General features: G+C 36.6%; 1 protein-coding gene across 1 annotated transcript in view; it reads left to right on the plus strand.

Moving 5' to 3' along the window:
* PKHD1L1 (PKHD1 like 1) overlaps window positions 1–16,070 on the plus strand; it is a gene marked incomplete at both ends in the record, with an annotated part of 151,486 nt that overhangs the window by 52,815 nt on the left and 82,601 nt on the right. Inside the window, 11 exons of the mRNA XM_082858454.1 lie at window positions 1,649–1,796; window positions 2,312–2,466; window positions 4,261–4,383; window positions 5,076–5,181; window positions 7,672–7,782; window positions 9,104–9,268; window positions 10,520–10,641; window positions 12,368–12,500; window positions 12,921–13,116; window positions 14,792–14,934; window positions 15,354–15,458. Of these exons, the coding sequence (XP_082714580.1) occupies window positions 1,649–1,796; window positions 2,312–2,466; window positions 4,261–4,383; window positions 5,076–5,181; window positions 7,672–7,782; window positions 9,104–9,268; window positions 10,520–10,641; window positions 12,368–12,500; window positions 12,921–13,116; window positions 14,792–14,934; window positions 15,354–15,458 (1,507 nt within the window). The remainder of the gene's footprint in view (window positions 1–1,648; window positions 1,797–2,311; window positions 2,467–4,260; window positions 4,384–5,075; window positions 5,182–7,671; window positions 7,783–9,103; window positions 9,269–10,519; window positions 10,642–12,367; window positions 12,501–12,920; window positions 13,117–14,791; window positions 14,935–15,353; window positions 15,459–16,070) is intronic.

The following is a 16,070-nucleotide window of genomic DNA, read 5'->3' on the forward strand; positions in this document are numbered from 1 at the left end:
TAAAGAAAATCACTAGACCCCCCCCCAAAGCTTTCTTTATGCCTTTTCTTTGTCATGAGATTACTTACCCCGCACCCTTAGATAACCACTATTTTGACTTCTACTACCATTAATTAGTTTTGCTTGTTTTTACTATTTTAAAAATTATTTATTAAATAGTAAAATATTCATTTATTTATTTATTTCCCTTATATTTTTGGCTGCATTGGGTCTTAGTTGCAGCACGCCAGATCTTTGTTGAGGCAAGCAGGATCTTTGGTTACAGCATGAACCCTCTTCATTGTGGCACTCAGGCTTCTCTCTGGTTTCGGTGCGCGGATTTCTCTCTAGTTGTGGCGCAAGGGCTCCAGGGCACGTGAGCTCTGTAGTTCGTGGCTCGTGGGCTTTCTCTTTGAAGCGCACGAGCTCAATAGTTGTGGCGTGTGGGCTTAGTTGCCCCGTGTCATGTGGGATCCTAGTTCCCCGACTGCGATGGAACCCGTATCCCCTGCATTGGAAGGTGGATTCTTTACCACTGGACCACCAGGGAAGTCCCTGTTTTTACTCTTCATATTAATGAATAATACAGTGTGTACTCTTTTGCATCTTCTTTTATTTGATAATGTGAGATTCATGCTGTTGCGTATAGCTAGCTATAGTTCGTTCTTTTTCATTGCTATACAATGTTCCATGGTATTAATATACAACCATTTATCCTTTCTATTGATGGGCTTTTGCACTATTTCCAGTTTGGGGTTATTATAAATAAAGCTGCTCTGAACATTCTTGCATATGTCTTTTGGCACTTACGTTCACTCCTTTATGTGGGCAATAGAGCTTATAATTTTATTTTATTTTATTTTATTTATTTTTTTTAAATATTTACTTATTTGCTGCACCCGGTCTTAGTTGCTGCACATGGGATCTTCGTTGCCATGTGCAGGATCTTTCATTGGGCATGTGGTATCTAGTCTCCTGACTAGGGATCGAACCCAGGCCCCCTGCATTGAGAGCACAGAGTCTTAACTGCCAGACCACCAGGGAAGTCCCCCAGAGCTTATAATTTTAAATTCCACAAAATTAGCAGGGATCAGAAGCAGGAGAATATCATCTTCACTCTTAGAGTTACAATCTATGAATTTTTATTGCACATGTTTCTTCTGTCAGTTGACTGACACTCAACATTAGACAGGTATTTCCTGAGTCTGGATCAGTCACTGTATTGATCATATATACTTCCTTTTATTGTTAGTTAGGTTTTCAAGCTTCCATATGTTATTTCTCCAAAAAGGTGTTTAATTTTTTGATAGCCAAGACCGTATCTCATGTTTCTTTGCCTTCCCATTGTGATTAGCATTGTACCTTGAACAGAATGCCTGCTCAATAAATATTTGTTCCTTGAGCGATGGTAGGTGCACTCTGAATTAATGAGGTATTACTGTGGTTCCAGCTGATTGCTGCACAGATGACTGAGTTGACTTGGGCCTCATTATCGCAGCCATATAGGTATAGCCTGTGTTGATTTATGTGACTCCCTTAACGTTCTGAGGAGTCCTGAATACCTGAGGCTCATTTATGTCATGTCACAGGATTGTATGCCGGTGAAATAGAAATCTGGTTAGCCATTGTTATGTTTAATCATTTTATCAATATTTATTTTGGAAACTAGACAATCACAAACGAGACAGCGAATGAGTCTGTTTACAGAGGAAATAATTGGCCTGGGGAATCAAAGATTCGTATTCAAAGAGTTCAAGCAGCATCTCCACCTCTAAGTGGCAGCTTTGACATTCATGCTTACGGACATATTCTCAAAGGTATATGAAAAAAGTTCATAACTTTGGTCTATGTATCAGTGGGACTGTACTGATCTAGACAACCATCATAAACATTTTGGTGTATTTCTTTTTAATATTATTTCTCTATGTAATTTATAGAGCTGAGATTATGTCAGTAATGTAAAACTAAATTGTTCAGAAAAATGACATTTTCACATTTTCTTCATCACCTCACCAGATATACCAGGTTAAATTCCCAAAAGTTTGTTTCTCTTTTACATCCATAGCTTACTGGTTATCTATAAAGTTAACTGATTTTTTTTTTTAAGTATTTGAGCCAAGGCTCAACGTCTGAGGTACATTACTCATGTAATTTTTGTTTCTCAGAAATATATAAATGTGTTGCCTAAGTAATATGCAGATTTCATTTTTTTCTGTATTTGGAGGAGGACAGTTGGTTTACAAGTGATAAAACACATTTCATGTATGTTAAGGGTGGCCATAGGTTTGTGAAGTTTTGACTCCCGCTGTTTGCCATCCTTCTGCGAGTGCAGGTATTCCCGCTGCTGCGTCAGCTGCAGATTTGCAGTTTGCTCTCCAGAGTCTAGAAGAAGTGGGACAAGTCTCAGTTACACGAGAGGGAAGCTGTGCTGGATACTCATGGCACGTCAAGTGGAGAAGCACATGTGGAAAGCAGAATCTGCTGCAGGTTCCCTTACTTTGCCTGGTTTCTGTTTTCTTCTATGTGTTCGTTGCTTATTTGCGCCCTGCCTCATTCCAAAAAGAAATGGAGACTGTATTTTAAAACTGCAAGCTATAGCCTAAACAGTAATAAAAGGAAACAGAAGAAGATTGTTGTAAATTAAGTTGACCAGGCATTCTCTTTCATGGAGAGTAGCTGTTGGTGCTTTATTCCTGATCCCATATGGGAGAATATGCCAGTTAGAAGACCTTTGACAGGGGCAGGAGGGGCACAGGCAGGGGCAGTCTCAGAACTAAATCTGGGTATATGTAAGAGGGGCCAAGCATAACCAGCGTCGCTGTCATTTAATTCTACCACTGTGCACTAGAGCTGTGTTCTAGGACCTTGGATACTTTTCTGGTTTCAGAGATGACCTTTTCAAGTTCATAACAGAGCCACACCTTAAGAGCTCATCTAATTACTTTTGCTTAGAGTGTGGTTGGGGGCAGGGAGGGAAATCAGGCTCAGAATATGTGACAGAGAAGGGTCTAGAAGAGACTGGGGGCTCAGATATCAAACATCAAAAATACGATGCTTTGTAGTGATGATGAGAGTGTGAGATGCACTCTCATCCTCATGCAGTCTTGGTGAGACAGTAAATTAGTACGAGCTTTTGGAAGGATAATTTAATTGTATCTGAATATAGATACCTTATGATTCAGCAGTCTCAGCTGTGTTACTCTCTCCTACTGAAATAATAATACAAATATGAAATGAAATAGGCACAAAGTTAGTCACTGCAGCATTATTTGTAATAGTAAAAAAACCTAGAAACCGAAATTCCCATCAATAGAAAAATGGTTGTTAAAATGATACAGACGGTGGAAATAAATACAGAACTCTACTTATAAAACCAATTTGGGTAAAACAGAGGTGCTGGGGGACAGGAGATTCAAAAAAAGGTATATAAACAATAAACATAGAATATAATGTACCATACATAGATTGTATAGATGTCATAAAGATATGGGGGTTATTTTAAGGAAACATATGGCCAGAAACTAGAATAAGAAAATTCTGCAACTGAGACAGCTCTAGCGACTGATCTCCTCTTGGTCCTCTGCTGGTGCCTGCACACCTACTCCCTTCACTCTTTCCTGACCAGTCTCCTCTGCTTTATTCATCATTTCTGCTCCTGGTCACTTTGGCTCCCACAGGCCCAGCATGGAGACTCCTGTCTCTTTGCTAGACCGTGTATGCATCTGAGGGCTACCATATTGGCAGCACAATTTTGGAATGACCAAATTATACATATTGATCTGATTTGGTTTCATTTTTACCACTGGCAGAAAATATAACTCTGTGAGTGGATGAAAAACCAAGAGTAGTTTTGGTAGAGGCCAAAAATGCTAAAGGAGAGAAGTTGACTCTCGGGTGGAAAGAGGACTACATTTTTCAATTATTTAAGAATCATTTATCAAAATGGTCATATTCAGAAAGAGCATAGAATATTTTGAAAAAATCAAAATAAGTAAATTCATGTTCCTTAGACATGTTTTATCCTAAATATTCAAGTTAATCTTAGTCATTTAATTCAAGTTGTAATTGACGCAATATATGATACTGCAATGATGTTATGAGGTTTTTTCTTGGGTAGATTATGATCATTTTTGAAGAGGCTTCTTTTTCAAAAATGTGATTAAATGGCTTTGAATTTTTTTCATCCTTTGGCTTTTCACTTTTAACCATGCTTAAACTTAAAAACTACTGTGATCATATTTATTATAACCTTTCTAGTAAAATAATCTCGTCTAAAAATAGATCAATGATTCCAACATTTTTGGAGAAAAGGCTAACGTGATGGTTACAAGGATAAAGGAAGGTGGCTTATTCAGACAGCACATACTGGGAGACTTGCTTCGTACACCCAGCAAACAGCCACAGGTATTTTTGAAAGTTTCCTCGTGATGTAATTTTAAATGTATAACTATTTTGTAATACATTAAAGACCTGGTAAAAAGAAGAGATGACATCTTTATTTTTCATGTGACTATTTGTTAACAGATGATTAACTCAATGATATTATTTTGTGACTTTTGGGAAAATTATCTTCCTTATGATAAAAGATTTTAAGCTCTACTGTTAGTATTTGAAAATATATTCTTTCATTTAATCTTTATAGTAACTCTGTAAAGTAATTATTAATGTTACCACTTACTGATGAGGAAATTAAATTGTATGGAGTTTAGGTGACTTTCCCAAGAGCAACCTTTATTTTTCTTCATAGCACTTATCACCCCCAGGGCATAATGTGCACTTTCTTTTTTTGTAAGTTTATAGCCTTATGCAAGGCTCTCTGTCCTACCTCCACTAGAATATAAGTTCAGTAACAGCAGGGATGTCATCTGTTTTGTTAAATGTGCTTGATACGTTTACAACTGTGCCTGACGTATAATGGACACATTCGCTGAATGAATCAATGAAGTGTCAAAACAGGAAAAGTATAAATAGAATAGACTAATTTTTGGAAACTAACAAACCAGCAAACAAGCAAATTTCCATTACTTTTTCTAAATCCTATGCATAGTCTATTTAAGCATGCTACTCTTGTTACCTCTGTGTTTCTTTATTTGAAGGTTGAAGTCTATGTTAATGAAATCCCAGCTAAATGTTCAGGTGACTGTGGGTTTACATGGGATCCCACAACTACTCCGCAAGTCTGGGCCATAAGCCCTTCCCAAGGTAATCTCTTGCTTTCAAACTTAGAGTATGGGGTGGAAGACAATTAGCAAAAATGTAAACTCTGATAATGATTTTTTTATATTCTAACTAAGGCAAGCAGACAGTTCTACATAGTGAAAAAAAAATCTATCAGATCAGAAAGCTATGGAAAGATCATTAATTATCTTTGCAAAAAATATCACTGCTGAAGTTGGACTCACTAGTATTCTGCTTCTCCAGTTTCACCAACTTCTAGGAGATATAGTACTAAAATGCCAGTAAAAGAGAGCTGCTGTTTAGTAAAAGAAAATAATTAGGTCCTAGATTTGAGAATAAGAGATAGAAAAATTATTGACAAGAACTCAGTCTAGGGGGACACATTTTAAAATACCCTCATAGTATGTGATTGCTTTAAAAAAAAAACCAGATTATATTATGTCTGAACTCCGAAGGATTGAAATAAACAGCATGACCAAGGATTGTAAGGGGTGGCTTTTTTTCAGTCAGAAAGGTAAGCTCAGATACTATAGTCATATATTTAGTTTTGTTGACTAGTATGAAAATTCACCTGCTAATTATAAATCAAACGAAAAGAAAAAACCCATTGAAATCTTTAAAATAGCACAACTTCGTGTTGAAAGAATATATTCTTCAGACTTTTTTATAATTCTAGTTCTCTCTAAGCACCATGCTCAGTGTTAGTCCCCTACGAACTTCCCCAGAGGCAACCACAATAATTAATTTTGTGTGTATTCTTCCATGCCATTTTATTTGTTTGATTTTTTTGTTTGTTTGTTTTGTTTTGTGGTACGCGGGCCTCTCACTGTTGTGGCCTCTCCCGTTGCGGAGCACAGGCTCCGGACGCGCAGGCCCAGCGGCCATGGCTCACAGGCCCAGCCGCTCCATGGCATGTGGGATCTTCCCAGACCGGGGCATGAACCCGTGTCCCCTGTATCGGCAGGCAGACTCTTAACCACTGCTCCACCAGGGAAGCCCCGTGCCATTTTAAATACCTTTTGTGTATAACACACATATGGTAATTTTGACGGTTTTTTAAGTTTACAAATGAGCTATTACATTGTAAATATCATTTGCACCTTTTGTCATTCAGCATTCATTTTGAGAAATATTTATATGGTTTTGTGTATATCTAATTCATCACTAAAATACTTCATGGATACACCAATTTATTTGTTCTTCTGTTGATGGACATTTACATCATTTACATGTTTTTACACATGACTCTATTGAGCTTTCTTGTACAAATCTACTATAACATACATGCTAGAGCTTCTTTAGGGTTTATACCTACATGTGGATTAATGGGTATATGTGTATTCAGTTCATTAGGTGACCAAATTGCTCCCCAAAGTGGCTGTACCTCCAGTGGGTATGAGAGCACCATATTCCCCACATCTTTGCCAACACTTCATATGATGAGTTTCTAATTTTGGTCAATCTGATGAGTGTAAGAAGTTATCTCATCATTGCTTTAATGTTGTCTATTCCCTGATTAGTAATGCACAGGAATATCTTCTTGTATGTTTCTTGGACATTTAGATTATTTCTTCTTCTGCAAATTGCTTGTTAACATCTTTTTTCCACTTATCAGATTGTCTCTTTTCTATCAACTTGCACTGTATATTGTATGTTATGTTTGCTGATCCTTTGCACACATATTCTCCCAGTATTTCACTTATGATTTTTTTTTAGTATCTTGTTCATGGATACATTTAAATCACTGATTTATTTTAATTTATATATCTTTTCCTTTATGGATAACCATGGCTTTTTGTATCTTATTTAAGAAATCCATCTCTACATTAACGTCATTAAGGTATTCGGTTATGTTTCTTCTAAAATTTTGAAGTTTTGTTTTTCATTCTTAGCTGTTTAAATCCATTTATAATCTGTGTTGTGTGTGATGTTATGGGAGTCGGGTGACCGTGTCATTTATCGATCAAATCTGGATACCTTTAAGAGTGAATGGAGAACATTCAGTATAGGATGCTGGGCCAGCAGGTATAAACCTGGAATAGCCCAGGCACTTTAGGATGGGTATCATCCCAGATAAAGTAATCATATCCTATTTCAAATGGAAAGTGTCTACTAAACTTATTGTACAGTTTATTCTCAGGAGTTTGTGATGGCGGTTCTGTCCTAGTCTAAGTTACCATATGGAAATGTCTGTTTAATTTCTTTGTCATAAGAATGATTTTCCTTTCCTTACAACATTCTATACTTAGTCAGATAATTCTTTCCACTAATCCCTATAAACACACAGATTCAAAACACGAAGCACTGTGCAGTAATTTAATGGAAAAAATGTACCATTGCTAAATAAATGTCTTTTTTCCCTGCTTGCTTATAGGCATATTGTTTACATCTTTTAGAAGATAGGCTCACTTTTCTCTGAGAAATACCTGATTTCATAACAACAGATTTTATATTTTGTCTTTTTTTTTTATGTTTTGTCATTTTAATATTGTTATTTAAATTTATCCTTTTCAGGGTCCTATGAAGAAAGCACAATTCTAACTGTATCAGGCTCGGGATTTTCTCCTAGTTCAACTGTATCGGTCTCAGTTGGACCAGCAGGTTGCTCTCTTCTTTCTGTGAATGGTAGATTCTTTTAAAATCATTATTTTTCAGTCTAATTGTTTTTCTCTAAGAGAAAGTAGAATCAAAGAGCAGTGTTATAATACTGATTTTCCTATAGAGTACCTTTGGGGTTATGAAATTGGCAAACTGCTCTGGATAAATACCTTACCTTTTTAATCTTTGGTTATGACTACAGACTAATTCTTTCACTGTGGTACAGTGTCTTTATCCCATAACAGTTGATTTTTTTTCTTTTTCCTCATAAAGTGATTACATGAAATCTTTCCTTCTTTAGTGTGTCTCTGGGACACAAAAATACATGAATTGCAGCTCTGATATTGCATGGTCCCCTCTGCCCATGCTTTGAAAATGCCTCATTAGTCATAGCAAGAGGACATAGCCATCTTCCTGGACTTCTAGTCCCAACTTCATAGTCCTCTATGTATTAATGTAGAATTTAAAGATCATATTTTCTATTTATGGAAAAATGAGGACCATAATTATTTGTTTCCCTAAAAATTCTCTTTCATAATCCTAGGTATTTTTATTAATTTTAATAAGTTGGAATTACATAAGCAAATTCACCTTCCATATCATTTTAGTTGTTTTTTGTTTTGTTTTGTTTTGTTTGCGGTACGTGGGCCTCTCACCGTTGTGACCTCTCCCGTTGCGGAGCAGAGGCTCCGGATGCGCAGGCTCAGCGGCCATGGCTCACGGGCCCAGCCGCTCCGCGGCATGTGGGATCTTCCCGGACCGGGGCACGAACCCGCGTCCCCTGCATCAGTAGGCGGACTCTCAACCACTGCGCCACCAGGGAAGCCCTACGTTATTTTTAATTTACATCTTCTATGCATTCTTGAGATCTAATAGTCAGTATTGCACCTGTATTATAAGTGCACATATGCTGTTCTAAATGAAGTGAAGAATGTTTTTCACTTAGTTTTTATCAGTTTTCTTGTTGAAATCTAATATTTTACTCAGTTTGGGACATAAACAATATATTGGACCAAAGTATTTAGAATTATTCATATAAATGATCTTATAGGTTAGGATTTAAAATTCTTCTTATAGTAACTTTTTTGCCACAGTGTAGTACTCAGGAGCAAATTGTTTACTCCACTTTCATTATTATTTTACCTTACTCTTTTCTAGACCTGTCTGATTCGTAACATGAGGTAGTTCGTAAAGGTTTTCCTCCCATTAATATATGAGTAGTCTTCCTTAGATATATTTCTTGGAGTATAAAAATGAAGGCCACTGTTTATATTTGAAAATATAAAATTTCAGTAATTTTATCTAACAAAAGCATTTCTTGACCATTTTCTTCTTCTTTTATCACAAGAAAATGAGATCAACTGCCAGATTCTGAATGGAAGTGCTGGACGTTTCCCAGTTGCTGTGTCCGTAGCTGATGTTGGACTAGCACAGAATAAAGAGGAGGAGGAATTACACTTCATTTATCAGAGTCAGATCTCACACATCTGGCCTGCTTCTGGAAGCCTAGCGGGTAATAGTTAATTGTTCCAAACAAAGAAAATTGCATACATTTCCATCAGTTCATTGAACTGTTTCTAGAACAGGGTGAAGGGAGAGGACTCCAAACCTTCCTCATATAGAATAAAGGAGACTCCTCTTTTAGAAGGCACAGCGACTCAGTGGATGACTAATTCTTTCCTTATGAAGCACAAGTCAGGGTGACTGCTTCTACTTACGTCTTAGGTTATTGAATTAATATCATCAATTATTACATGTGTCTATAACAAGCTCATTAATTATGTCAAGATAAGATTTATTAGTTATTATTCTGCTTACCAGCTGCTCCATTTATAATCACAGTCTCAGTGGAGCTACTAGACCCAGAAAAAGTTCCAGAAACAAATCAGGGAAAGGGATGCTGACGCAGAAGATGGAAAGAAAATAACACATTTTTCCTATCCTGCTTCATTTCCTTTGTGTTTTGTTTGTTTGACCATGCTTAAGTGTGGATTTTGTGCTTTGGCCTTGATCTTTTTGGTGTGTTCTGTTTATATATATGTGTATATATACATATATATATGTGTGTGTATATATATATATATATATATATATATATATATATATATGTTTTTTTTGTTTTGTTTCGTTTTGTTTTTTGCGGTACATGGGCCTCTCACTGCTGTGGCCTCTCTCGTTGTGGAGCACAGGCTCCGGACGCGCAGGCTCAGCGGCCATGGCTCACGGGCCCAGCTGCTTCGTGGCATGTGGAATCTTCCTTCCAGGACTGGGGCACGAACCCGTGTCCCCTGCATCAGCAGGCGGACTCTCAACCACTGTGCCACCAGGGAAGCCCTGTTTTTATATTTTATGTTATTTTTATTTTGTTGGGATTTTTTCTTAGTTTTTCTTTTACTTAAAGGTATTAAAATTTGGGATTTTGTATGAGTCTTAATTCACTCTCATTTCCCACTGGTTGAGTAAATAGAAATAGCATAATTTCTCTTTAGGATGAAGACACAAAAACAAATGTTAGTTGCAAATCTGTGTTATTTCATTAAATCACTTAGCCCAACCCCTTTACGGCTCCAGACTCCAGAGCTCAGACTCGGGTATGTGGTGATGATTCTATATATCTCGAGGCTGGTCCTTGATTTATTTGCCAACCTGTCTCTTGGATGATTAGACAATTCTTGAATGATGTTAGATGACTGCCAAAGTGTCTTTTTGTTATAGTTAATCTAATGTGTTTTTGTTGTCTGATTTTGTGTTTTTACTTATGAAGGTGGTACTCTTCTGACTCTATCTGGATTTGGCTTTAATGAAAATTCAAAGGTGTTAGTCGGAAATGAAACCTGCAATGTAATTGAAGGGAATTTGAATAAGATAACCTGCAGAACACCAAAAGTAAGGCATCTGATTTCAGTCATTTTTCTTCTAAGTCTGAACTTGTATGAATTAAGGAACATCTCAGTAAAGGGTTAAACAAATGCCTTATTTACCTATAGCAAGTGCAGAGTTTCAGTTATGCTCTTTAACAATTATTTCGTCAACATTTTTTGCCAAGATCCAAATACCAAATATTATCTTCCACATTCTAGACACTTAACATCATTAAGGAAGACATACATATAAACCAATGTTAAATAGTGTGTTCCATTTGAAATGATAGAAGTAGACACAAAATGAAGATAAAATACAGCGGGGAGAGGGTGTCAGGAAGAGTTTCATGGAAAAGTTGATGTCCTATCAGAGGTGGAAGGATGATGAATGGGAGTTGACAAGGTAAATCCAAGGATGAAAAAAATATAGCAGTAATAAATAGTCTAAAAAATTCAGGGAAGCCATTCTAGACATTTTGGGGTTTTTTTAAGGAATATATATTTTAAATATGTTAACGTTTCAGTTTGTTGGCAAAACACACACGGTGTAAAGTTTCCCATGGAATATTACATCTCAGGACCAGTCATTGTTCTTTATTTTTTAAAATGGTGTTTAAATTTAAACCAAGACTCTGTTTTACTTACTATGTGCAAAAGGAGTGAATTCAGTCACTAATATTTAAAAACGTAGTAGATTAAGGGTGGGAATTATTATGTAGTTGATGTAGGAAAAGTGAATTTGAGCATGTGTTGGACTGAATGGTGGAGATGAGACTCTGGCGGATATAGTAAATTAAAGCTTTGTTTAAATTATGTCATTCAATTAAACACTGAGTGTGCACTAAGTACTAGATGCTAGGAAAACGATTTTTCCTAATTGGGAATTGTATAGGTGCTATATTGGTGAAAGCACCAAATATTTTCCTTAGGTTTAGTCTTGGATTCTGGAACTATGTCAGCAAAGTTTATAATAATGTCATTTGTCCATGAAGAGGAACAAAAATTATATTCAAGCCTATTTTAAGAGCAAAAAGCTCAAAACTTTAAGTATCATATGCTTTATTAATTAGAGAATCACTTGTCCAGGGACTTCCCTGGTGGCGCAGTGGTTAAGAATCCGCCTGCAAATGCAGGGGACACGGGTTCAAGCCCTGGTCCGGGAAGATCCCACATGCCGCAAAGCAACTAAGCCCATGTGCCACAACTACTGAGCCTGTGCTCTAGAGCCTGCAAGCCACAACTACTGAAGCCCGCGCTCCTAGAACCCGTGCTCCACAGCAAGAGAAGCCACCGCAGTGAGAAGCCCGCGCACTGCAACAGAGAGTAGCGCCCCCCTTGCTGCAACTAGAGAAAGCCTGCGTGCAGCAAGGAAGACCCAATGCAGCCATAAGTAAATAAATAAATAAATTAATTAATTATTTTTAAAAAAGAGAGAGAGGCTCACTTGTCCAGAACATCTGAACCATATTGCAGAACCCTGGGAAATCCGATACTATAGATGCATTTGAATTGATCATAAATACCCAAAAACCACTATATCATATAGCTTTATCTAAAGAATTCAAACATGCAACCTACATTTGACACCACAACTTTCTAAATATCTGATAGTTAACTCTGATTCATGACTTTGAGAAAAAAACATCTTTGGAAGTTTATTTTGAATAATTCTATTTGTTTTTAGCCATTGAATTTCTGTATCTCAACATTTAATATTTTCTAATTGTTTTATTTTTTTCCTCTTATTTCAGAGAATTGAGGGTACAGTTGATATATCAGTTATTACCAGTGGATTTCAAGCCATGGCAAAGAATGCTTATAGCTATAATTGTTTACAGACTCCAGTTATAACTGATTTTAGTCCCAAAGTACGGACAATACTGGGTAAGAAATTCTTCAATAAGATTAGTCATTTGATATATATGTATGTGTATACCATTTCTAAAAAAGCTTTTGAAGCAGTTTCTCTGCAGTTGTGTTTCTTAAAGCAAAACCTGTCACAGGTTTTCTTTTTTAACCATAAATTGGTCTGTTTATTATATCACTTTGAGCATGTGCAATAATAAGAAAAATATTAATTTTTAAAGTTCTTTGCCATATTTTTCCCTGTTAAACAATTAAACATGAATTTTATCTCCATGTGGCAGCTATCAACTCTTTCATTGATTTTCTTTTACCTCTGAAAGTGTTAGGATTTCCTAAATCCATTGAAACATAAGAGATGAGTTGGTTGACTTAATATTCAAATTTTGCGCTAGATAATACATTGACTCTTTTTGTAAAACTTTTCTTTTAAAATAATAGGAGAAGTTAATTTAACAATTAAGGGTTATAACTTTGGAAGTGAACTCACACAAAACATGGAGGTCTATGTTGGAGGAAAATCCTGCCAGGTCCTTCACTGGAACGTCACAGATATTAGATGCCTTTTGCCCAAGTTGTCTCCCGGAAAACATGATATCTGTGTAGAAGTCAGAAACTGGGGTTTTGCGTCAACAAGGTATGGTAATGACCATAAACTTTGACAGAGCTGTGGAACACATGGTGCTAATATATTGAGATAGGAAGAGAAATAGTCATTAACCGTATAATATTTCAGTTGCTCTCTTCACCTTTCTACAATTCCTTTTGCAAAAGATTCTGAAAATTTCTCATAACATGCAGTATGATGCTTAGGTTTGAGACCAATACCATTCAGATTAGGTTGTAAGATTTCTCTGCAGAACTAGGTTTATGTATATGTCACATGACTTTCATTCATTCTGGAAATACTTATCAAGAAGTTACTGGGGGGCAGGCACTTTCTCAGTGCTGGATTTATAGTGGGGAATAAGAGGGATGTGTCCCCCACCTTAATGGTGCCCACAATTTTGTTGGGGAGGCAGATTTCAAACAGATGATTACATCAATAACTGGATTATAAATGAGAAAAAGGCTATGGATAAGAGGTCCCAGGTTCTACAAGAACATATAATAGAGCTATTTTTCCTGAGGGACTGGGGACTGGAAAGAGTTCTCTGAAAAGGTGACAGGTAAGCCAAGAAACGGGTGGGAGCTGCCAGGTGAAGGAGAGGGTGGAGAGAATCCTCCTCCAACTCTAACTTTCCTTTAACTAGGTGTTTAGTATTTTCTTCCCTGAAGCTGCTTGTCAGCTGGTAAAATTTTAGTTCTGGCATAAGGAAGTTACTGGTTTAGAGCACTTAGAAAAAGGGAAAACTGGAATTTAGGGATTAAAAAAGGCAAGTAAAACTGATGACAGAGTAGAAGGAGAGATCATTGTAGAAGAGTCTTGTGGGAGGTGAAGAAAGAAGAGCAACAGTAAACATAAACTTCAGCACTACATCCCCTCTTAGATTCACGGGGCAGAGCTCACATGGTTCTAGAAGAGCTGTTGGCTTGTGCTTTGGCTTGATGATATAACGGGCAGAATTGACAGCATACAAAACTGGGTACTTGGGTGGTGGTTCAAAAACTACCAATTCAGTTATGATGAGGAAGTTAGATAAAAATTAACACAAAGACTCATTTAAGTTATGGTGGGAGCTGGGATGTGGAAGTCAACTCTATATGTCGGGTCAGAAAAGCACTGTACATTTTGATGTCCTCCTAGCAGATACATTGTAACGAAGCAAAATAAATTAGAAACCCTCTCCTTGAAATAGTGGGAAGGGAGATCATGACAGGTTTTCAACAAATATAGAATGATAAATTCAAATTAATTGCACAAAACTTTAATTATATTAAATGTATGGAATCTCATTGCTATTCTTTTTTATAGATAATGCTGCCTTTATGGGGGTTTTTTGGGTTTTTTATGCCTTTATGTTTTATTCTAATAACTAGATAAAATATTTTAAAGGATTTCCTGTATTTCTTGTGACCTCAGTTCTCATAACCATATTTTTCCCATAGTATTTTAAGTTCTTCCGTCTCAAATTCTCCTGCCATGGGATTTTCAGAAATGTTATTTTCATATTCAGGGAAACAACTATTATATATGTATATGATCCAACCAAATTGAGGTCATGATAATTATCAGATTATCTAGTTTGAGAAAGTAATGTTTTATTAAATATTCAAGTACTTCCTCTTAAATGAATTAGGTCCTAAGAAGAGTTTAACAACATGACCCCATGGAATGCTCATTGAAATATCTATTAATTTTTCTTTTACAGAGACAAATTAAATGCTTCTATACAGTATATTTTGCAAGTGACCAACATGTTTCCACAGAAGGGCTCCTTATATGGTGGAACTGAAATCACTATAATGGGTTTGGGATTCAGCACAATACTAGCTGAGAACACTGTGCTTTTGGGTAAGAGTTTCATCCTCACAGGAGGGCTGTTATCATTTTTCTCATCTTAAATGATGTGCTGTAGGTGCTGTGTTATTACACAAATACTCTCAGTCATGGAAGCTTTGTTTTTCTATTAGCATGTAAAAGGTTAAGTGTATTTGGTTAGGTGGTAAAAATAAACTAAATAACTGCTTTTGATTTCAATAAATAATTACCAAATGTTTAATGTGTATAAAACACTTTAAAAAAGGAGAGGTCTCTGTTCTAAAACTAGTCAGTACTCAAACATGATTGCTATCAGAAAAAAGTACCAAAGATCCTACTATGTAACGGGGAGCTTTTGTAGGGCCTTGACTATTTACTAATTATACTTCTTCTCTGTATTTCACAAAAACTATTTGAGAAAATGTTTTTTCCCCCATCCTTTCTCTTTCTAGGGTCCTTCCCTTGCAATGTGACAGCATCATCAGAAAATGTCATAAAATGTATTGTTCATTCAACAGGGCAAGTATTCAGGATTACCAACAGTGGGGAAGATTCAGGTATCAGACAACATTTATCTGCTGTAAATAATGGAGACATGTTACCTTGGAATTAATTTGATTTTTACTTATAATACTTCAAAGTATTCAGAGAATAATTATTGTTATTTCTTTGTATAAGTTGTTAATAGTTTGTCTAGAATTTATCCACTTGACATAGGGGGCCACATATAGAATGAATCAGCAAGCAGTAGACTTGAGTCTAGAAGGCTAGGCTTAGGATTTCCAAGTTCAGGAATTGCCACTTGGTTTTACTGCAGTATAGAACCTCCTGAATTACTATAGTTTGTTTTCCATTATGGGTTTCTAAATAAATATTCAAATAGAAATTATATAGATTTTTGCATGCCTCAATGCCTGAGAAAATTTTTGTGTTTAAAGAATTGATCAGAGGGCTTCCCTGGTGGCGCAGTGGTTGAGAGTCTGCCTGCCAATGCAGGGGACACGGGTTCGTGCCCCGGTCCGGGAAGATCCCACGTGCCGCGGAGCGGCTGGGCCCGTGAGCCACAACTACTGAGCCTGCGCGTCTGGAGCCTGTGCTCCACAACGAGAGAGGCCGCGACAGTGAGAGGCCCGCGTATCACAAAAAAAAAAAAAAAAAAAGAATTGATC

This window comes from Leucopleurus acutus (assembly GCF_964270905.1).
Source record: "Leucopleurus acutus genome assembly, chromosome: 17".
Classification (NCBI taxonomy): Eukaryota; Metazoa; Chordata; class Mammalia; order Artiodactyla; family Delphinidae; genus Leucopleurus; species Leucopleurus acutus.